Raw genomic sequence first — 23152 nt, forward strand, 5'->3', positions numbered from 1 at the left:
ACACTAAATTTTACGGAAGAAATGTCAGAAGGAAGCTGCATCCAGGCTTCTTTTAAAAATTGAAAATGGGCGTGGCGTCGCCTACTTATAGACCAAAAACCATATCTCAGGAAGTACTCTACCGATTTCAATGAAATTCGGTATATAATATTTTCTTAGCACCTTGATGACATGTACCAAATATGGTTCACAACCACGCCTGAAATCTCGATTATCGCTTTATCATGCGAGAGTATAAAATGTTCGGTGACACCCGAACTTAGCCCTTGCTTACTTGTTTTCCATTACTTTTGATAGACATGGAATACGTGAAATTGGGCGATAACCTTAAGGGGTGTTTTTCTGTTTATTGGGTTTTGGTATGGGGATAGTGAGTCTTGTTTTCCAAAGTTGAGGAACTACGCTATTTGCAAATAGTATATTGTATAGTTAGTTTTACCAATGGGGGGAAGGTTTTTAATAAGCGGATAAGGTATTTTGTCTAGGCCTGGAGTTTTACCTTTCAGTGTAGAAAGGCAAGAATTAAGTTCATGTGTAGAGAACGGAAGATCTATTTGCTTTGCTTTTTCACTGTTAATTAATATGGACAGAATTAATATATCGATTTTTGCTATTTACGTATTCATCGCTAAAATTGCTATTTTTTGAATAGTTTGACCAGGTTTTCGCGAAAACCTGTGCTATTTCTATTGGAGTGGAAGTGCTTAAATTTTCAGAGTTTTTAATTACGTAGAAATTTTTTGAAGGGAAATTTCCATGGATGATATTTATTTTGCTCCAGAGAATTTGGGAGCTGGTTTGATAATTAATATCCCTCGTAAATTCAATAAATGTGGTTCGTTTTGAGTTTTTAACTTCTCTTTTAAACTTTGCATTAGCTTTTTTATAATTTAAAACGTTTTCATTTGTGGGATTACGCTTAGTAATTTTCCATAAATCCACTTTCTGAAGCCTGGAAGTAAGTAAGTTGCTCCTCCACCAGTAAGTTGAGCGTTTGCAAAACCTGAGCTTGTTAATTGCTATGGACAAGTGAGCAACTTGTTTTATTTTTCTCAGCATAGCTGCTGCTGCCTGGTTACTATTGTTAATGTTGAAGGTTAAGGCGGCTAATAGTCTCTCCATAGTTTTTTGATATAATACCCAATCAGCAAGTTTTAGGTTGTACCCCCTATTGAGATTCATATTCTGACACCGATTAAGCCCAAAAAGGGATATGAAAATGGAAAAATGATCGCTGCCATGTGGTTAGTCAGAGGTCTTCCAAGGGGCAGCAATATTGAGAGGCGGATCTATGTGTGTTAGTGTTGATCGTGTTGAAAAATGTGTAGGCGATTTGTGGTTAAGTAGTATTAGATTATTGTTTTGTATGAAGTTGGAATTGATTTTACCTCTTTTGTTATGATTATGATGTGAAGAACTGTTAATAAGATTTGATAAATCGGCTTCTGTTAAACTGTCGGTTGGCGATATATCCCGCGATATAACCCGCGTTAACTATTGTGAAAGCAGTGGTGGATTTAATATTAGCAGCTACTGAAAGGATATTAGTATTTATGTTATGATTAGAATATTCAAGTGAGTTATGGATTAATACCCCCTTTTAGCAATGGTATCGCGCTCTATGTTGTTATTTGAGTAAATAGAAAATTTTGGCGGTATCATACTGTTTGGTGGGTTATTAAATAAATGAGTTTCTTGGAGAGCAACTGTATGAAACAGATTTTCTTTTAGAAGTAAAGTGAGCTTATTGTAATTGTTGTAGTAACCATTAAGATTCCACTGCAGAATCTTAAGTACCATAAAGAATCAATGAGTGTTAGGTGAGAACAAACTATTAAAGAAAAATTTAATAGTAAGAGTTTTTTATAAAGCTATATCGTCAACAGTTCTGAGCTAAGAGAATCTCTTGAGAGAGCTAGACAAGTATTTTGGACAGCAGTTCTGTCTTCGGTGTTTTGTAGTACTGGAGATTGGGTTATTGTTGTTGTTTGGTAAAGAAGGATTGGTGTGTTGAATACAATGCTCGCGACAGACTGCAAACGACATCCGTCAAATATTAAAATACACACGTTCTTATGGATGAACCTATTTTGACAGCTGCACGACTACACGACTGCAGGCCGACAGTTGTCGTTCTCGTTAACTTCAATTTAATCCTATATTTGCCAACGACAGTAGGACGATAGTAGAGTTGGCAGTAGAATGGAAGATACAGAGACGAGGTAGAGTGGTGATGCCACTAATATGTAAAATGTAAAATTATTCAAAGCTCTAAAACACCTGACATTATTAAAAAAAAAAAAGCATAAAATAGCTCTGTTACATCTTTTATAATAACAATTGATAATTTAACCTATTTACTTATATTTTGCTTAAAAATTTCACTTTGAACAAAATATTAAAATTTCATTGAAGTGCACGGTATTAGTACGGCCACAACGAAATTGTGTACATACAAAATAGACAGCTGTGTTGTTTTGTGTACATGCCGGCTATTGTTATGTTGCTGCCTTCTCACAAATGTTCCTGTAGTCGGATTCACAACGCCATTTTCAGTCCACTGTCGTGCTGCTGCAGTCTGTCGCGTTGTGTTCCTCACATGGAAGAGGATATGTTATGTGAGTGTTTATTGGAATCAGTTTTGTAGTTGGATTGTTGTGTATATTGTTGGTAAGGTAATTTGTTGCTGTTGTTTGTTTTTTGTTGGTTATTGGTTTTCTGATTTTTTCATTTATTGCTTCTTCAAAATTTTCTGTTGGTGAGACGTATTCTTTGCGTTTGTTGTTTATTTTTTCAGTTGCTTCTTTGTAACTACATTTATTTAGTGTTTTGTATGTTAGAATGTCTTTCCTTTTAAGTAAGGTGGGACATAGTTTGTGGTCCGATCTATATTGTTGTCTACAGGTAATGCATTCTATTTTACTACATGGAGTGGGGTTGTGGGTTGAGAAGGACCACACGTTACGCTTCGGATCGGATTTGGCCCAAAACAAAGCAGTTTTTACACTGCATTGGGAATGGTGTACAAGGTTCAACTTTAACTTTAAGTCAAGCGACATTAACTTCTTTGGGTAATTCATATGCGTTAAACTAAGTTATGTGAAGAGCGGTGTTTATAGTTTTACCATCTATAATTTTTGTAATGTCTTTACACTCTGTTGCACCCTGTTGGCGTAGACCGTCCACTATTTCGTTTTCAGTAAGGCTAGCAACACAACTTGCATATATAACGCCTTTCACCGTTTTTAGTGTTGGGTGCAAATTAACGGAAATTTCACAAATATTTCATAGTTTTGTTGCTTTAAGGAATTTGTTTGTTTCTAGGTTATTTTTGGTAAGAATGAGGAGATCTCCGTCTCTGGTAAATGAGACAGAACTGGGTGGTTCATAAGTAATCGATTCTAGGGCTTTTTGGAGAAGGAATATGTTAATAGATTTTAAAGGTTTTTGACTGTCTTTGTTTTTAATTATTAGAAATTTGGGACAAGAGGAAGGGTAGTGGTTCAGGGTTTTGCTGTTTTTCTTTAATTGTGGGAAGTCATGGGCATTATTGAGGTTTGGAGTTTTCCGTTTGGGTGATGGCTCTACTCCCAAGACCGCAAAGTAGTTTTGGTCACCACCTCCCGGATCGGAGGCCATGATTGATTCACAATGCAAAATATTTTTTTTTTTTTGTAATTACACAAAATTCACTATGTTTTAGCTTACACTGATTAAATATAAGTTTAATTGTTAAGAGAAAGTCACTATGTTATAAAATTGGCACTTGACAACAACAAAACTGTTGAGAGCGAACGAAATAGGAGAAAAAAGATCACTAATGTGAGGAACACAATGCTCGCGACAGACTGCAGCAGCACGACAGTGAACTGAAAATGGCGTTCTGAATCCTACTACATGAACGTTTATGAGAGGGCAGCAACATAACAATGGCCGGCATGTACACAAAACAACACAGCTGTCTATTTTGTATGTACACAATTTCATTGTGGCCATACTAATACCGTGCACTTCAATGAAATTTTAATATTTTATTCAAAGTGAAATTTTAAGGCAAAAAATAAGTAAATAGGTAAAGTTATGTGTTTTAAATTATCAATTGTTATTATAAATGATGTAACAGGGCTTTTATTTGTAAAATAACGTCAGGTTTTGTAGAGCTTTGAATAATTTTACATTTTACATATTAGTGGCATCACCACTCTACCTCATCTCTGTATCTTCCATTCTACTCTCAACTCTACTGTCGTCCGACTGTCGTTGGCAAATATAGGATAAAATTGAAGTTAACGAGAACGACAACTGTCGGCCTGCAGTCGTGTAGTCGTGCAGTTGTCAAAATAGGTCCGTCCGTAAGAACGTGTGTGTTTTAATATTTGACAGATGTCGTTTGCAGTGTGTCACGAGCATTGTATTCCACACATAAGAACGTGTTTACTGTTCGGTAGTCAATTGATGTATGTTGGCTAATGCTTATATTACTGCGATCAAACACGACTTAAAAGAAGAGATATGCCTGCGTATTAAAGAGCGACGTATCACCAAAACAGCTCAAACTGTTGCTTAAGACTGTCTAGTTTTTAAATAGAATTAAGATTTTATAACTTATTGTTTAGAAAAAGCAGATCCAATAAATAGTAATTTGGAAAAAAAAAGTTTAACACAATGTAATACTCGTTTTTGCCAGGCACGAACGATTCGTGAAACCTTAATGATACCGTTTGGTTGAGAACGAATGAACGAGGGTACCAAATCACGTACATACATACATAAGTGCAAAATCAAAAACTCTTTAAAAAAACTAAGGACTGTATATAATTTACCACTTACTTTTTACTTACTCCGGAAAGAATAACGCAACGTTTTATTGAAAATTGGATCACAATTTTATTATGTGATGTGGTAAATGTGATAATAAAAAATCTTCCTGGTCGGATACCAGCGGAGGCGTGACAATGTATGTATGTTTGTAAAAAGAAATGAAATTGAGGAACTCTCGAAATGATGATGTGATATACTGGTGGAGGTACTGCGCGTCGAAGATCACCAGATGATGAATAACGTTTGAACTGCCGAATATACGAAGCAATGCAGAAAGATGCTTGAGCTGCGTGCCGAGTTTTCGCAAAAAGGTATATAATGTCCGCCGATGTTTACGTATCGAAGTTCGTGGTCGAAAAAAAAAACGTTCACTTCCAGGACGAAGCTTCTTGCTCTTTGAGCAGTGGTGGATTAGTAGCTGCGTGTATTAGTGTGTGTGTGGTGTTTTCTGCTGCTTCCAATGGATGTGTGGAGAAACTGCTGTCTTCAGGTGTGGTGTATGTGCCAGTGTTGCGTGTGAGTGGTGTGTTGTGTGGTGTACTGGCGCGTGAGGGCGGGAAGCTTAACTCATTTAGCCCTCCCGGCCCCCTAGGCGAATATTCAGCCCAGCAGTCACTGACGCTGCTGCTACGTTGCTGAGCCCAAATGTTGCTGTTGCGGCCTTTGATGACGCCTTGTCGATGTTGCATTGCGCTGACGCCATAGACGAGACTCACGGGGAGGTGCCGGTCTTCGGCGACGTGCCACACGGCTGATTTGCTGCGGTCTGGTTGTGCCGCGGCTGCGAGGTGCACGTGGCCAACCGAACGCGCGCCTCGAAGTGCGGTAGAGCAGCGTGTGATACTGCCGGCCACAGATGTGGCACAAAGCCCCTGAGTAACATTCATGAGTTGCGTGCGTGGGCGCCAGACAATTTTGGCAATGCCCATGCGCCTGTGCTATTTTCTGGCGTTGTATTGGTGATAACCCCTTGAAGAGCCCACAGTATTGCTGTCTGTGGGGGCGACGGCCAATGGGCATCGTAAGCAATAGGGCTCCGCTGGTGATGGCAACTCCAGGACGGGGCACACTGATGACCGATCGCATTGTTGACGTTGAAGGTTGACTATTTTCTGACTCCATATTTGCCTGTATGGAGAAAAGGTCGAGTTTAGTTGCCACTCATTAGTATAATTTATGAAAAATTTGTCTGTTTGTAACCAACTTTATTTGGTTTGTCGAGTTCGTAATAATCTACCCATTATTCATGATTTATTATATTTGCGGTTTATTTCGGTTTTGTTTATTAGACGGATGTTTCAATTTCTGCGTGTCCGTTTTATTGTACGGATTGTTTATTATGTGCATTTTCGTTATTATCTGCTTTTGGTAAGAAGCATAGTTTAACGAGTGGTCTCGTTAGAGTTCCGTTTTGAGTACGGAGGTCAACTGCTCGTATGTGACCGTCGGAGCCGTGATGTAGCTTCTCTATGTGCCCAAGCCGCCATTCTGTAGGGGGGAGATAGTTGTCATGTATTAGGACAAAATCTCCAAGCTTTGGCGCCTTTTCAAGAGTTTTCCAGCTGTACCTTTTATGTAGGTCCTTTATATACTCCTCTTTCCATCGGCGGCTTAAATCATGATGGAGAATTTTAATTCTTTCCCATCTATTTAGTAAGGACAGCAACTCCATGCCTGGCTCAGGTACGGCCAGAATGGGTGCTCTTTTGAGAAAGTGCCCTGGTGTAAGAACTGTTAGATCAGAGCGATCTTGCGAGAAGTTAAATTTGTAGTTTCCAGTTAAGTTTGTAGTTAAAGTGGGATTTAAAGCTTTTGACCGCTGATTCCCATAAACCACCCATATGAGAAGCGTTTGGAGGGATGAACTGCCAGTCAATGCCTTGGGGAGCGTACTTTTGTACAATCTCAGGTGAAACTTGTTTGATAAAGTCCACAAACTGTTTTTCAGAAGCTCTTTGAGCTCCTATAAATGTTTTGCCATTGTCGCTCATGAGCATGGATGACTTTATTTTAAAAGGCCCAACATACTCGACACCTATGATAGTGAAGGGCAGAGCAAAGTTGCAACGTTCCGGTGGAAGTGCTGCCATAAGTTGCGATCTCTCTGGTATAACAATGGGATGACGTTCCCTTAATTCTAAGCGATTACCCTGAGGGCTCGGGGGTAAGATGAAAATCTCTCCAAGGATGTCAGTATCATACAATGTTATGTGAAAGGAGTCGATCTTTTGACTTTCTGGTTCAATAATATTGCGCATGGGCGATTGCGGCCAAGAATCGGGAGATTCTGTTAACCATCGGGGGCCATTCCACCAGAGGGTGGTGGTGGAAAGGGGTAGAGGTTTGCACCCTCTTGTACCTAGATCAGCAGGATTGTCAACACTGGCAACGTATCGCCAAGTGGCTGATCCCACTAGGTCAAGAGTTTGAGACGTTCGATTGGAAATATACTTTTTCCATGCATGTGGTAGTTTTTCTAACCAAGCTAATACAATCTCGGAATCGGACCAGAGATATAATTTATTTTTTGTCATATTCAGTTGCGTTTGCACTATGGATGCTAGTTTGGCAAGCAGTAGTGCTCCACATAGTTCTAGTCATGGTAGACTTATTACTTTTAGAGGAGCCACTTTTGCTTTTGCAACTAGTAAGTGGCTTGTGATCGCCTTGTCGCTTTGTGTGCGAACATATATAGTGGCGCAATACGCCTTTTCAGAGGCGTCACAAAAGCCGTGTTGTTCGATTTTATGCTCTGGGATATAATTCACCCATCGTGGGATTTGTATTTCTGTGATATCGCTTAGATTGCTCGAGAACTGGGACATCCTTTCTAAACGAAGTGGTTTTACTTGCTGGTCCCAGTCGGTCCCATCTAGCCATAATTCTTGTCTCAGGATTTTGGCTTGTATCATAATTGGCGATAGCCATCCTGCGGGGTCAAAAAGTTTTGCCACAGAGGAGAGAATTGGCGTTTTGTAATGGCAGATAATGTGGATATGGGCACAATCGTGTATGAAAACTGGGCCGATATCGCATTCCTTTGGATGCCCAGAGTTTTTGTAGTACTTTCCTTTTCGAATATAAGAAAATTAGTGTCCAACAAATTTTCTTTTGGTATGTTATCTGTTTGCCGTTATCTTTTTTAATGGAAACCCTGCGGATTTGAGGGCTTGGATTACCTGTGATAATGATTCGTATGCTTGTGGAAGACTGTGGCTTCCAGACAAAATATCGTCTACATACGTTTGTGTTTTTAATACCTGGGTTGCCAGAGGAAATTCTGACTTGGTGTTTTCAGCCAATTCATGGAGTGTTMGAATGGCTAAGTATGGGGCACAGTTAACGCCAAAGGTCACTGTTTTTAGCTTGAAGTCGTGTAGTAGACTACTGGGGGATTTTCGGAAAATAATTCGCTGAAAATCGTGATCGTCTTTATGTACGACTATTTGTCTATACATTTTTTCGACGTCCCCGTATACGTACGTAATACGTATTTGAATATACGTCAGTTTCGAATAAGCAGCATTAAATCAGGTTGGAGCGTGGGTCCCGTACACAGGATATCGTTTAGGGAATTCTCCGAGCTAGTGGATCTTGAGCCGTTGAAGACAACTCTTACTTCAGTTTTTTTTTATCTGGCTTTACTACTGCATGATGTGGCAAGTAAAATGAGTAGTATTTGTCATTGATGATGATCCCGGGGGCAATTGGGATCCTCCATGTGATTTAAATGGAGACATTCTTCCAACACACCATCATATTCTGGTTTGAGCTCACCTTTTTTAAGTTGGTTTCTTTCCATACTTTGAAACTGCTGTATTGCAGAGGTGCGAGAGTGACCTAAGGGATTGTGTTGGGAAATTGTTGTTTTAGTGGTAGTCGTACGACATACCGACCATTATCTAATCTAGTAGTTGTGGCTTTGTAAAAGCCTTCACAATACTGATCTTCGGGGGTTGTGATTGAAATGCGGGGGTTTCTTCTATCTCCCAAAATTTTCTCAATTGTGAATTGAGGTACTCGTTTGAGATTTCCTCAACTTGAGTTGTCATTGTTGTGACTGGTTCCGTAACCAGCCCACTTAGGATCCAACCGAAAATGGTCTTTTGTGCAAAAAATGTGTTTGAAATTTTCTCAATATCTTCTAGTATTATCTGTGGTATGAGATCGCTGCCTAATAGAAGGTCTATTTGAGCGGGGGTGTTGCAGTTGGGATCTGCTAACTTAAAGTGTGAAACCTTTTCCCAATGCTTGCTATTTCTATGATAGCTTGGAGGTATATTTGTTAGTTGCGGTAAGACTATAGCTTCTGCTTGTATTCTTATATCCGCTTGGGGGGAAAATAGGGTAATGGGGCAGATTTTATTAGAGTTTTGAACTACTCTTCCGCCCATTTCCGCATCTTCAAAGTTTCCTTGTTTTGTTGGTAGATTTAGCCTATTTCGTGCCCTAGATGCTATGAAAGAACGTTGTGATCTTTGGTCTATTAGGGCCCTTAGTTTAAACAGTCTCCTCGATGCTCGATGGAGACGACTACTGTGGGTAGTAGTACCATACTGTGATCTTTGCTGTGTAGCGTTTAAGTTTTTAATACCTTTTAGCAACATGGTGCTTCTTGGCAATTTTGTGAATTTGGTACTTCAGGATTTGTTGTTGCAGCTAAACACGTGGCTCTTCTCATATTTGCGCTATTTGGGGATAGACTGGTAAAATTACTTATATGAAGCATCGAATATTGTAGTTTATGACAATAGACGCAGTTAAATTTGCTTTCGCACTTTTTGAGTATATGCGCATGAGACAGACAGTTTTTACAAAGTCTTTTGGTTTTCATGAAATTGTTACCGGCTCGAAGGACCCTATATAATTTACCACTTTCCTGGTCGGATACCAGCGGAGGCGTGAAAATGTATTTATGTTCGCGATATACTGGTGGAGCTGCTGCGCGTGGAAGATCACCAGATGAAGAAAGACAGTTGAACTGCCGAATATACGAAGCAATTACATATCGAAGTTCGTGGTCGAAAAAAGAACGTTCACTTCCAGGACGAAGCTTCTTGCTCTTTGGGCAGTGGTGGATTAGTAGCTGCGTGTATTAGTGTGTGTGTGGTGTTTTCTGCTGCTTCCAATGGATATGTGGGGAAACTGATGTCTTCAGGTGTGGTGTGGTTGTGTGGTGTAGTGGGGCGTGAGTTAAGCTTCCCGACTCATTTAGCCAGACTGTTTTACTCGTGTAGTTAGAAAGCTAGAATGTCAATTGGGTGATGTACTTTGCTCTTTCTATTCATAATGCCAGCAAAATAAGAGCCAAATTCAGATTGCAAAGCGTTAAATTACCCACAGACATTTATTTTAACCTGAAAACAGGGCTGGGATTGTCAAGCTATTTTATTTATTTTTTGTATCGGAGCCATATGTCAACAGAATACATAGATAAATGCGCTTATATTCATACATGGTTGAAAAACGCCAGTCACACTGCGTAGACAATTGTGTAAGAAATGCTGAAATTCAACATTTCCAATACACTATTATCTTTATTTGTATTTTTCAGTTGCCACATTTGGTGTTATGATGATTTTGACCTAAAATATTTGGGTTGGGTCAAAATTTGAATTTGATGTTCACTCGCTTCTTTTTTTGCTGTTTCTTGCTGCTGGCGTTCAATAATTGAACATTTTTTGCTGTTGTTGCTACATTTTCTTGTCAACATATAGCGGCCGTTGTCGCATTTGCCTTTTGGTTCTGTTTCTCAGAAATTCACAAACACACACACATATGTTACACTCATATCTGAGAATATATTGACACATCGTTTATATAAACCAAAGGTGAATTATTGCGTTTATTTGCTTATTGACGACTGACGATTTGATTTGCATGCGATTTTGTCCGTTTCAGCGGGAATACGAAGCGTGTGACATTATTTTATGTTACACCTCAGTTGTGATGCCACCACATATGCTAATACACACACAAATTCAGTGCATGTGATTCAATGGATTTAATTAAACAAACCTTCGCTTCGCCCATCGGGTGCGTTGTTGTGTGAAAAGAATTATACAGTTACGCATGTTGACCGTTTCGCTTGCCAAAGCTGAAGAGTTCGATTTTGAAGTGGGCTCGCCATTGATGTGATCACTTCACTCGCTGTAGTTGAACGATTGTTGCCTGCGCCTGTAAGAGCTTCAAGCTAAGACATTTATTTAAGTAAGATTTCTAGATTGGAACAAATGCAGGCAGAAATACATACATACATATGTGACACAAGTTATGACGAACGGGAAACATTTTATATTGACGCTTTTAAGAAACATGAAGGTAGACAAAGAAGGCTTTTGCCAAAATATAAACTGTTAAGATCTCGTAGCTTAATTTTGACTGTATGTAGAATCAGGAGTTTCGAGGTAGATGATTTATGTGTTTCAAGTCGATTTTTGATGAGCCACTCATAGGGCACCTATGGAAGATTAGTTGGAGCAGTAGTCCTATCAAAACCCCGGTTAAAAAGCGCAAACGTTAGACCACGGCAGTGTGTTACGGAATTAAATGTCGTGTAGAAATGTAAATCGAATGAGAAAGTATTGCCGCCAAAGAGGCAGAAAAATATAAGTCACCTTCTTTCAAAATTTTGTGCTTCCTTTCTAGACAATATTCTAGACTAAACTAGTCTCCCAGAGGCTAGACTACTTTTAAACTGAAATATAATGTATAAAGAGTTTCAGAGAACGCAAATGACATAAGTTGATAGAGGTTAATTTACTAGTCCCTGAAGCAACACAACGCTGTCAATGCTTACCGTATGTAGTTGTGGTCATATCCATTATAGGCGGGGTATGAGTGGGTCAGATTTCATTAAGTCTTAAATTATTTTACCTACTATTCAATGTAATACGTTTTTCCACACGATGTTTATATAATCCTAGAACTTATACAAGATAGTCAAGAATTGCTTCCTTTTCGAAACCATATGCTAAATACTGACTGCTCTGATCATACGTATTCATTGACGGGTGTACATATTTGTCTGTTACTTCTTGTTTACCAGCAATGATCGAGTTATATCACGGTAGTGATGTCCCCCTTGCATTTGATCGATGTGAATGAAAATTGTCATAAGAATGTGCTATATTCTTATCATTATTCGTTTGTTGGTTTGCTATTGCTGTTAGTTTCGTCAGAAACAAACTACACTTTCACTTATTTCCATTTACCTAGATTCCGATAATCTGGTAATTGAGTAAATATTGTTTTCACGCATTTCGTTTTCATTTTCATTAGCATCGATTTATAGTTCTTAGCTTATTCTGTGCTGGCTGTCCGCTGCTTTCAATTCAATTGATTTCTTATCGCTTTTCTCATGTTTCCCTTGAAACGTCGAAGTTTATTCAGCTGAAAAATTATGGCAATAAAATAAGTAAAATCAGATAACATTAAATAACGCTGCTATTGATACCCGTTATGACGGTTTAATTAGCTCCCAAATAAGTTTGTTTCTTTACACTATTATGGGTTCATAGTAAAGATTTAAACACATTGGGCGTCAAAAAGGAAAGATTTTTAAACTCTCCATTAATGAGTTGCTGAAAAAAATTCTCAGTGAGTGGGAAACCTAAAGAACTTCATACATTTTCTGCTTTATAAAAATAGCCGATTTAAATTAAGGAAAACGTAGGACAATTACTTGCTCTTATTAATAAAGGCTTAAACACTTTTCAAATGATCTCCAGCATTCTCCTCTAATCTTAAAGTTACAAAATTATCACACTTTGCTTGGCTTTTGTAGAGTCCCGTGCCACACTAACTTTCTCCACATTTTAAATCATGTCGCTGACATTTAATGGCTATGTTTTATTATTAAAGGTTTTCACTTGCTTACAGCTATGTAATACTCATTTTGGTACTTCAAAAATCTACTGTAGACCAAATTTGTTCGACAGATTTTGCTTCACAAAAACTAAGCTCTCAAACTACTATTCTTTTGCCAATTCATTACCGAAACATATTTCCTTATTTTACGAGGGTTCTTCTGTCGCTCGCTTGCAAAAAAAATTTGTATAGGTTTAAAGAGAGCGTGAAAGATATTATTATATTTAAGTAAATTTTATAATTATTAAGTTGTGCCCTGTTTATAATAAGCTTGCAATATGTTGCTGCGGAGTATAATAGTTTTGTTCAACTAACGGTTGTTGGCATCACCTCAAACTAATCGAGATAGATATAGAGTTATATACATATGTATATGTGAAAGATCAGGATTACGTACAACTTGAACTGAGTGACTGTCTGTCAGTACATCCGTCCGTCCATCTGTGCAAACGATAACTGAGTAAAAATTGAGATATTTTGTTGAAACTTGGCACACATGTTCCTTGGTACCCAAGAAGGGTTAGTGAATGGGCGGAATCCAATTATTGCCAAGCCCACAAAACGTAATTAAATTAAAGCCTATTAAGTGACATAACAAAGCCTCACAATAAAATTAAAAGTTTTTATTTAGTACAAGGAATTGCATTTGAAAGAGATATCTATGGCTGAATTTTCCTTGAGGGGGCGATGACCACTCTAATGTACATATCTCCTAAACCATTCAAGCTTTTATAAGTGAAAACAAGTAAGGAAGGCCTAAGCCACCCTGATGACTTTGGTATATATAACCCTATATCTAACTCTTTTAGTTTTAGGACTTACAAACAACCGTTATGTGAACAAAACTGTAATACTCTCTTTAGCAACTTTGTTGCGAGAGCATAAAAACAATAAAGCAATTTTTATTGGTTGTATAGATCATTAAATTAATTTATGCGGCCAACATTCGTTTACACAAATTTGACTTGTGTTACATTTTTCGGAGCTGTGGAGAAAATATTTCACTTTTTTTTCAACTTCCACAAGCCGCTGGGAAGTGCTCCTCAATCACTGCAAAGCATCTGTTAAAAGATTTTCGACAATGCGCTGGAGTGCTCATTATGGTGCAGTAAAAGTATTGGCTGAAAATTTTGATGGGATAATATCTGCAATTGAGGAACTATGTGACCAAGACGTAAATTTAGAAACAAGAGGTGCTGCACAAATCTTATCTCTTCTCATTTCATTGTTTTCTTTTCTTTTGTAATGATGTGCTAAGGGAAGTGAACAATGCTCAGATTGCATTGCAAAGTAAAGGTGTATGTGTTGACGAAATAATCATAAAACTAGAAGCACTTCGTCTATTCATTGGAGAGAAACGGTTGCATCTAGCAGGAGAGGCAATAGATTTTGCCGTACAAAAATCGGAAGAATACAACATTTCGATGGAACGACGAATTCGTCGCAAGAAACGCATGCCAGGTGAGTTAGCCACCGATACTGGACTTACACTTAGAGCGGAACTTCAAAAGGACATGTTAAARTGTCTTGACAGATTCAATATTGAACTCGAAACACGAATAAAGTCCATTAAAGACGTAGCTTCATTGTTTGAGGTTGTGCAGTCAAAGACCTTGCTTTTGGCAAACACTGAACAGTTAAAACTTGCTATATCAAAATTTACTAACCTTTACGATGAAGTATCATTAACAGAACTACTTTCAGAAATACCAAAATTGAGAAGACATTTAAAAATGGCTAATATTACTGTCTCTAATTGGGTGTCGTTGGAAAATTTGAAATTCATTGTGGAATGGGATTTTACAACATCTCTTCCGAATCTAACGGTCGCACTAAAGTTATTTATGACAATATGTGCATCAGTCGCTTCATGTGAGAGAAGTTTCAGCAAATTAAAATTAATTAAAAATTACTTGCGGTCTACAATGACTGAAACCAGGTTAAACAATCTTGGTATTTTAACGATAGAACTTGAAGCAACACAAAATATAAATTTTGAAGACGTGATTTCGGAGTTTGCAAGTGTCAAAGCTATGTAGAAGGAAGAAATTTTAATTTTTTCAAATAATATTCTAATATTATATTTGTAGTACTCGTGTTTTAATAAAATATAAATGATTATTACTTTTCTTATTTTAAAAGTTTTGATTGAGTTTTGGGGTGACACCTTCAAAACCGCTCCGGGAGTCACCTACGCCACTGCGTGGCACTGAATACATTCAGGTGAAATCACATATCTCGGAACCTACTCGGTGGATGTAAACCAAGTTAGGTGGGTATTATTATCCTGACAGACAAATATTATGCTCTAAAAATGGGCGAAATCGAAAAAAATTACTCCTGCTTCCTTTATAACATAATTTTAAATTAATTCTCATACTTTAGCTTTTCAGTATACAAATCAAGTACAAATGAATATAACAAGATAAAACTTTACACCAATAGTGCCTTTAAGATACTATGATGACCAAATCTGGATAAATCGAACTGAAACAAGCCTTGTGTAAGATGCGGAGCCTAGGGTATCTAGGGTTACTAGGCTTAAAAAGGGGGAGCTTCAGCGCAGCCATTCGGTTTATGGGATCGCTGGTGTCTAATTGCAGCGTCTGTTCATCAGAGAGGCGGCTACGTATGGGTGTCGGTCTTGAAAGAAGCAGCTAAATATACAAATGTATACAAAACACTATACTCCTTGCCTAGCAAGATTCTGCGCCGCCACGCAGAAACCCCTTCCAATGTAAATTCTTTCGCTATATTTAAAAACAAAGTGCTTGAAACTCAAACTATTTCTCCGCCTTTGAAGTTGCAAATGTATGAAAAGTTCGGTAACACGTGAACTTACGTCTTTCTTACTTGGTTTAGATTTTATAAGATAAGAAGAAGATTTTTTTAAATATGACTCAAAATCACTGGTTGAGAGTTCCAACCTCGGCTTGGTGGCCAAAACTCTCAACAGAGATTTGTCATAATGCAGCTAAATAATTCTAAACACAAAAAATTACATTGTACATAAATGAGTAATTCGTACACATATATATGCATACAAATAATATCAAAAATTTCTCATAAAAAAAAGACTGCCTTATTTTATATTTACTCATTTGATTCAGTGTTTACCTTAAGTGTTTCCTCTCATTATAAATTCAGTGATCTTTATGTTAGGAACCACAAATATAATATGCCAAACATTTGATAGCGATAAGAAAATAATTTGCTCAGTTATGAGAGCGAGAAATATAGGAATATTGAGAGGAAAATAATGCTCGCGTTGACAGGTCTATCTGTACAAGGAATCGACAATTAAACTTTTTGTTTTTGTACTCTCGCAACAAAGTTGCTAAGGAGAGTATTATAGTTTTGTTCACATAACGGTTGTTTGTAATAGAGGTTTACGCCGAGTGCTTTTGCTTCGGCGGCGGCGGCGAGCCGGCTTTCTTTGCAAAAAATTTATGAAATAAATAACACACCCTAATACACTCAGAATACTTGGTATAATTTTTGATAAAAAACTAATTTACAGGGAACATTGTAAATATGTTAGAATAAATTTAATATCTAGACTTAACATTATTAAGTATTTATCATCTAAGCACTGTCATACACATATGTCAAATCTTGTAATTATTGTAAAAGCACTGAGTTATCAAAAATTGATTTTGGACTCTCGATATATGGTCACTGCGCAAAATCTCACCTTGCATGCATCCAAGCGCCTTACCACACAGCAGTAAGAAGAAGCATATACGCGTTCCCCACCTCTCCGATCAGAGCCGTTTTAGCCGAAGAAGGCCTACCGAACATCCAGCAAAGAACTAAATATAATACCATGATGCTTCTACCTAGGATTCTCCATAATAGGAACAAAACCTTTTTCAACATCCTCGAGACGTCTACAACTAGGATGAATGCATCGAACAAACATTCCACCTTCATGCAATGCGTAGCCCTGATCAACGACCTCAATCTAATATCCACACCCGAATTACTCGTCGAGCCTGACCATCCACAATGGTTGACTCCCAAACATTCTTTTATAAACACTCTGGCAAAGCACCAGAAACTAAAAACCAGCTCCAAATAATACATGGGTACCAGCGCATGCTGGTATAAAAGGCAATGAGATAGCAGATAAACATGCAAAAGAAGGTAGTAGAGAGCCGTTGGTGTTCTTTCCCCACTTTACTACTAAAGGCATCAAAGAACATATAAAAGAATACTGCCATCATATACATCTCCGAGATTTTACTAGCTACCAACATCACTACAGAGATCAAAACCCAACTGGTGTAAAACCTATCTACCCATCGCAACTCACAGCCATATTCTTAACGGTACCGATCAACAAAGCTGCCACCATTGCAACGCTCCCACCCAATCAGTCATTCACCTCATCGATGAATGTCCTGCTCTGCATTTATTAAGGAAATCAACCTTTGGGAATAAGAGACCTTCCGACCTTCTCAAAACAACAAACAGCGATAACATCAGTGCCATTAATAAATTTCTTAAACTGTGTAACATCAAAGACATATAACACCACATACAACTAAATAACCTTACTAAATATTTTCTTTTCACCATAATCTTAGTATTAAGAGCCGAAGGCCCTGGTAGTCGGTGCTGATTCTTACAAGTGGATTAATTATTTATAATTAGTTCTCTTTTAAATAAATAAATAAAATAAGTTTATGAAATAAATACAATAGATATAATACAAACCAAATAAATACTACAACAAATTGGAGAAAAATTTTTTATTGAAAAAAGAAGTTCGAACATAGTAATAAAAAAAGTCGTAGTATAATTGACGTAAATGCCTATTTAATAAAGTAAAACAAAACTTCACAGTTCAATTCATAGTTATATATCGATAAGATCATGCTATTGTGAAAATTGAGATATCATGATGAAACTTGGTACACGTATTTCTTGGCTCCATAAGAAGGTTAAGTTCGAAGACGGGCAAAATCGGCCCACTGCCAATCCCACAAAATGGGTAACCGAAAACCTACGAAGTGTCATAACTAAGCCATAAATAAAGATATTAAAATGAAATTTGGCAGAAAGGAKCGCATTAGGGAGGGGCATATTTGGACGTACTTTTTTGCAAAAGTGGGCGTGGCCCCGCCCCCTACTAGCTTTTTTGTACATATCTCGAAAACTACTATAGCTATGTCAACCGTCGTTACTTTTAGGCATTTCCATATACAGTTCAAAAATGGAAGAAATCGGATAATAACCACATCTCAGAAGGAAGCTGCATCCAGGCTTTTTTTTTAAATTGAAAATGGGCGTGGCATCGCCCACTTATGGACCAAAAACCATATCTCAGGAAGTACTCTACCGATTTCAATGAAATTCGGTATGTAATATTTTCTTAACACCTTGATGTACCCCATGGACCAAATATGGGTGAAATCGGTTTACAACCACGCCTGAAATCTCGATTATCACTTTATCATGCGAGAGTATAAAATGTTCGGACTTAGCTCTTCCTTACTTGTTATATTAAATTTCAATTGCTCAAGTTCAAGTTCATGTTTTTTTCTGTCAGATCACTATCATCATGCTCTAAAATTGACATAATCTCAGTTCTAACTATCAATGCCAGAGATATTGACGGATATGAATCGCCCGAAAGGATGTTCACAGCTTCTTTGAATTTTTGTAAAAAATCTTTTTTAAAAAAAGTTATATAAAAGCGGTGCCTCCTTTTCGAGTAATATTAAATCACTTTTCTTGTTTGCTGAGAGTAATTTATTTATTGTCGTCCTTTGACAGCCAACACTGTCCTGTATGGCTAAAACGCTGTGAAACCTAATAATTATGAATTAAATAATAAAATTAAAACAAAAAGTTTTTGAAAAATGTACTTAAAACAAAATATGTARTGAACATGGTCAATGAAAAACTTTTTTATATTTTAAATTTACCTAGTTGGGACCGAGTTTTTAAGCGTGACGTTTCGTTTGTCTACCAAACTACTTCGTAAGTCCTCCAGATTATTTATATTTATGTAAGATACTAAAAGAACGTCATCTAGCTTACAAAATTCGTCATCGTAATTTACCCATCCGTCATCTTCGGATGCAATTAGTTCTTTCAAATTATCTATCTTTGATAAAACTTCTTTTTGTAGCCCATCAGCATGACATCTTAAAACATGAGTCTTGAAACGTAAGGCACTTACAATGCTTTTGCATTTTACAATTAAATTTTTTAATTCCGGGACGGAATTGTAGCCATCTACATTCAGTGTAGACCATCTCCAAGGCAGAAATGGTTGTTAATACACCCTAAACCAATGGTTTTTTTAATGTCACTTCCTTGATCAGTAACTATGAAATTAGATCCCAATTGTAGTTTAAACATATTTGTTATTTCTTCGAGTTCACTTAAAATATTATTTGCTGTGTGAGATTTTGAACTATACTTTGTTTCTAACGTTAAGTGTTTCATTTCAAAACTCTTTGTCAGATAATGAAACGTAAAAGTGATATAACTTCTTCATCGGAAGTTATCCGTCCACAAATCGAATGTTAATGCGAATTGTTTTTGTCCGGATATCTTACTGGCAAAAACCTTAAGAAGGGTCTCATATACATCATCCAATGCCGTTGTTGATAGGGTTTTGTAGTGTGGAATATCATCATCAGCAACTACAACTTTGTATTTTTTAAGGAAGTCTTTCATTCCATAATGAGAAATTATATGGAAACTGGTTACTAATCCACTTATTGTCCATGAAGTACTCTGAGAATAAATTTCGCGTACATTGTGTTTATTTTTTAAATGACGCGCTAAGTTTCCTGTTGAGCAGTTTTTACTAAATGATTGAATCTGAGCACTACAAAAAATTCAAAAACTTTGTGTAATAAAAACTATATACTGCACTCGTTACCATGCAAAAAGTAATGATGCGGCGTCCTTTTTCTGTTTTTCCAAACATAGATTACAAAAACCTTTTCCTCGTCAACAATGTTTTTATTATCTACCATCAAAACTCCAAAATAGTTCCATACTTTACTCTTACAATTTCCACTCAACCGCTGAAGTTTTATTGAATAATCTTTCACAGACTTATCCATGCGTTAATTGTAAGAACTTATTATTTTTTTGCTAATACACTTCATTAACAAACTTACCTTGAATGCTATTATGCAACAGTGAAGAGCGACATTAATTAATGCAATATAAGTACATAGATACTTACATATGTGCCGCTTGTTAAGCAACTAAGCTTTCTTAGGTTTTATTTTACTACAACCGAATGATCAACTGAAAATGTGAAAAATACATGTGCACCAAATCCAAAATCAGCTGACAAATCCGTAAATGGGACAATGGTAATTTCTAATCGATTATTTAGCGATTTCATTTCAAACGATATTCATAATTTGCTTTTTATCATGGAAATAATTTTAGATTGTACCAAACGTTATGGTACGCCGAACCACGCCGCCCACAGCCACGCCCACAAAATGGCGAAAACCGAATACCTGTAGAGTGTCATAACTAAGCCATAAATAAAGATATTAAAGTGAAATTTGGTACAAAGGATCGCATTAGGGACGTGGCTCGCCCCCTACTAAGTTTTTTGTGCATATATCGGAAACTACTACAGCTATGTTAACCAACCTCCATAGAGTCATTTCCTTCAGGCATTTCCATATACAGTTTAAAAATGGATGAAATCGGATAATAACCACGCCCACCTCCCATACAAAGGTTATGTTCAAAATCACCAAAAGTGCGTTAACCGACTAACAAAAAAACGTCAGAAACACTAAATTTTACGAAAGAAATGGCAGAAGGAAGCTGCACGCAGGCTTTTTTYAAAAATTGAAAATTGGCGTGGCGTCGCCCACTTATGGACCAAAAACCATATCTCAGGAACTACTCGACCGATTTCATTGAAATTCGGTATATAATATTTTCTTAACACACTGATGACATGTACGAAATATGTGGTTGTGAAATCGATTCACAATCGAATTTTTTGATGATACGTTATTTTGTATTTCAGGTGACAATATGTAGATTCTTTTAGCTATTATATAGGGTATGTAAAATATGAAGTCTACATTATAGATTGGTAAGGCTTTTCTACCCTAATAGTCGGTTATCATGGCGCGATAATGGTTGTCATTGACGGTTACATTCTTACCGACATCATTTTTGGAGAAATATTGGTATATGATTAATGCACCGGCCCGCAAACCAAAAAACCGTTTTCAAATTGCCTTATGTCCCGATTGAGCCAGAAATGGGTCTTCTTCTTCTTCTTGATTGGCGTAGTCACCGCTTACGCGATTATAGCCGATTTAACAACCGCCCGCCAGTCGTTTCTTCTGACATTGTTGGTGGTGTTTACGCTGGTTCCAAGATAGACGTAATTATCTACAACTTCAAAGCTATGACTGTCAACAGTGACATGAGTGCCAAGTCGCGAGTGCGACGACTGTTGGTTTGATGACAGGAGATATTTCGTTTTGCCCTCGTTCACTGCCAGACCCATTTCTGTTGCTTCCTTGTCCAGTCTGGAGAAAGCAGAACTAACGGCGCGGGTGTTGAGGCTGACGATATCAATATCATCAGCATTCGCTAGCAGCTGCACACTCTTATAGGTAGAGGATAGTAAGTACCTTCTCTATTTATTTCAATAATGAATACTGATACTCAAGATGGGTGATGGTGTTGCGAATAGTACGATCATTAGGCCTCTACTTGAATCACCCTTTAGGTGTTTAATGTAGACACGAAACAATTATACGTAAGTTAACGAAATTAAGATAATTGCTTGTTGTTGCTTTTTTGCACTTTTTATTCCAGTGAAAATATGTACGTGTCTTATTATAAAGGTCTATTTTGAAAATATTCATTGACCTCTAAAATTAGCTTCAAATCGAATTCGTCATTACCGTACCGAAGTGCAGCTGCACTTTAATATTGACTAAAATGCATTAACACAATACGTACATTCATATGTTAAAACATACATAGCCATATATTTATACATGAAAATTTGATTCTTGGAGGTATTGACTCATCCGCGCACAAACACACCAACACACAATTGCCACTGCGATAAGAAAATAATATGATGACAATGGGGCAGTCAACGCTTGTAGCCAATATGCATACATAAAGTACTTACACCAATGTGTTCATATGTATGTAATTTTCTTCAATTGGATTCAAGAAACATTTATTGACTACGGAAATGTGGCTCGAAACGGAAATCTTATCTACAGAAAATGCAAAATATGAAAACAAAACATACACATGTGTGTGGAAAAATCTTAATAGCAAACATGTGCACGCATACATATAATATGTATGCATATATGACCAGGCCAGTAATTACTCAGAGGAAATTTTTTTGCTGATTCCCTTCAGCTCAGCCATAAAAACTTTTTTTTTGTAGTCCCTGCAATCAACCATGTGTGCTCCAAAATTGTGACTGTTCCGCACTTCATAAATGGTCTACTCTATCAGCGTCTTTCATTGCCAAAGTTTGACTTTTACGTATTAATATGCATTCACGAACATTTACATACGCTGTCGGCACATACCCGGTAGGGAAATTTTCCCCAAAGCGGTTTTCAATAATCATAGTAAAAATAATATTGTAATACTATACATATGCTTTGTATGCATAATAATAAGTAATGTAACTAAAGTGGTCAATCTTATTTTAGCCGTTGAAAATTTATTTTATTAAATTTTGTGTTGTACTAAAATAATATATAAATAATGTTGGTACCATTTATAAGATTAAATAGTGGAGTATGGGAGTTTGTGAGAAATACAAAGTGAAATCTCAAGAAAACTTAAAATTTTCTTAAAAAACTTTCTTCGAAATAAAAATGTTTGAAAATGAACCCGCTTTTTTTCAATCTTTTTGTATTATAATATTTAGATTAAAAAGAACATACACGACGCACAAGTGCGTTCGATCGGTAGGTGTGCGCATGCCTTTTACTCGTGTATAGGCTTGTGCACGTACCGATCCATGTTCGCGAAAATGTTTGATTTTTTACGATCGGTGTGCGCACAAAATCTCATTTCTCTGGTGTCGCCGAACAGTGAAGATCGCGGACGAACTGCAAGTGTTAAGGGGGGACCCTATTTTTTTAAGGATTATTTTGGGAAGGAAAGAAATAATTGATTGAAGCGGAGGCATTACAGTTATATATTTGAACATCTTTCACAATTTTTTTTTTAGAAGATAGTTTAATGCCAAAGATAATAAACTTTGACCCAATTCCATACAACGTTTAGTTTTTTTTCCTGCCCGTCAATTAACAATAATCGTAAAAATGAAAAACCGAGAAATCGCGTTTCAAAGTTTTCTAAGTTTTTGAAGAATGAACGCAAAATGAATTTGTGTGTCGTGTATATGCTAAACGAATTCACACAGATCGAACGCACATGTGCATCGTGTATAGGCCCTATTAAA

The 23152-nt window shown here is 37.0% G+C and overlaps 1 protein-coding gene across 1 annotated transcript in view; it reads right to left on the reverse strand.

Moving 5' to 3' along the window:
* Positions 1-5015: 5015 nt before the first annotated feature.
* The window catches only part of LOC108975946, a 31773-nt gene continuing 13636 nt past the window's right edge, over positions 5016-23152 (reverse strand). The window contains exon 2 of the mRNA XM_018944790.1: positions 5016-5949. Within this exon, the coding sequence (XP_018800335.1) occupies positions 5449-5949 (501 nt within the window). The 3' untranslated portion in view covers positions 5016-5448. The remainder of the gene's footprint in view (positions 5950-23152) is intronic.

Source organism: Bactrocera latifrons, unplaced genomic scaffold, assembly GCF_001853355.1.
Source record: "Bactrocera latifrons isolate USDA-ARS-PBARC rearing strain unplaced genomic scaffold, ASM185335v1 scaffold_70, whole genome shotgun sequence".
In the NCBI taxonomy this organism is placed as follows: Eukaryota; Metazoa; Arthropoda; class Insecta; order Diptera; family Tephritidae; genus Bactrocera; species Bactrocera latifrons.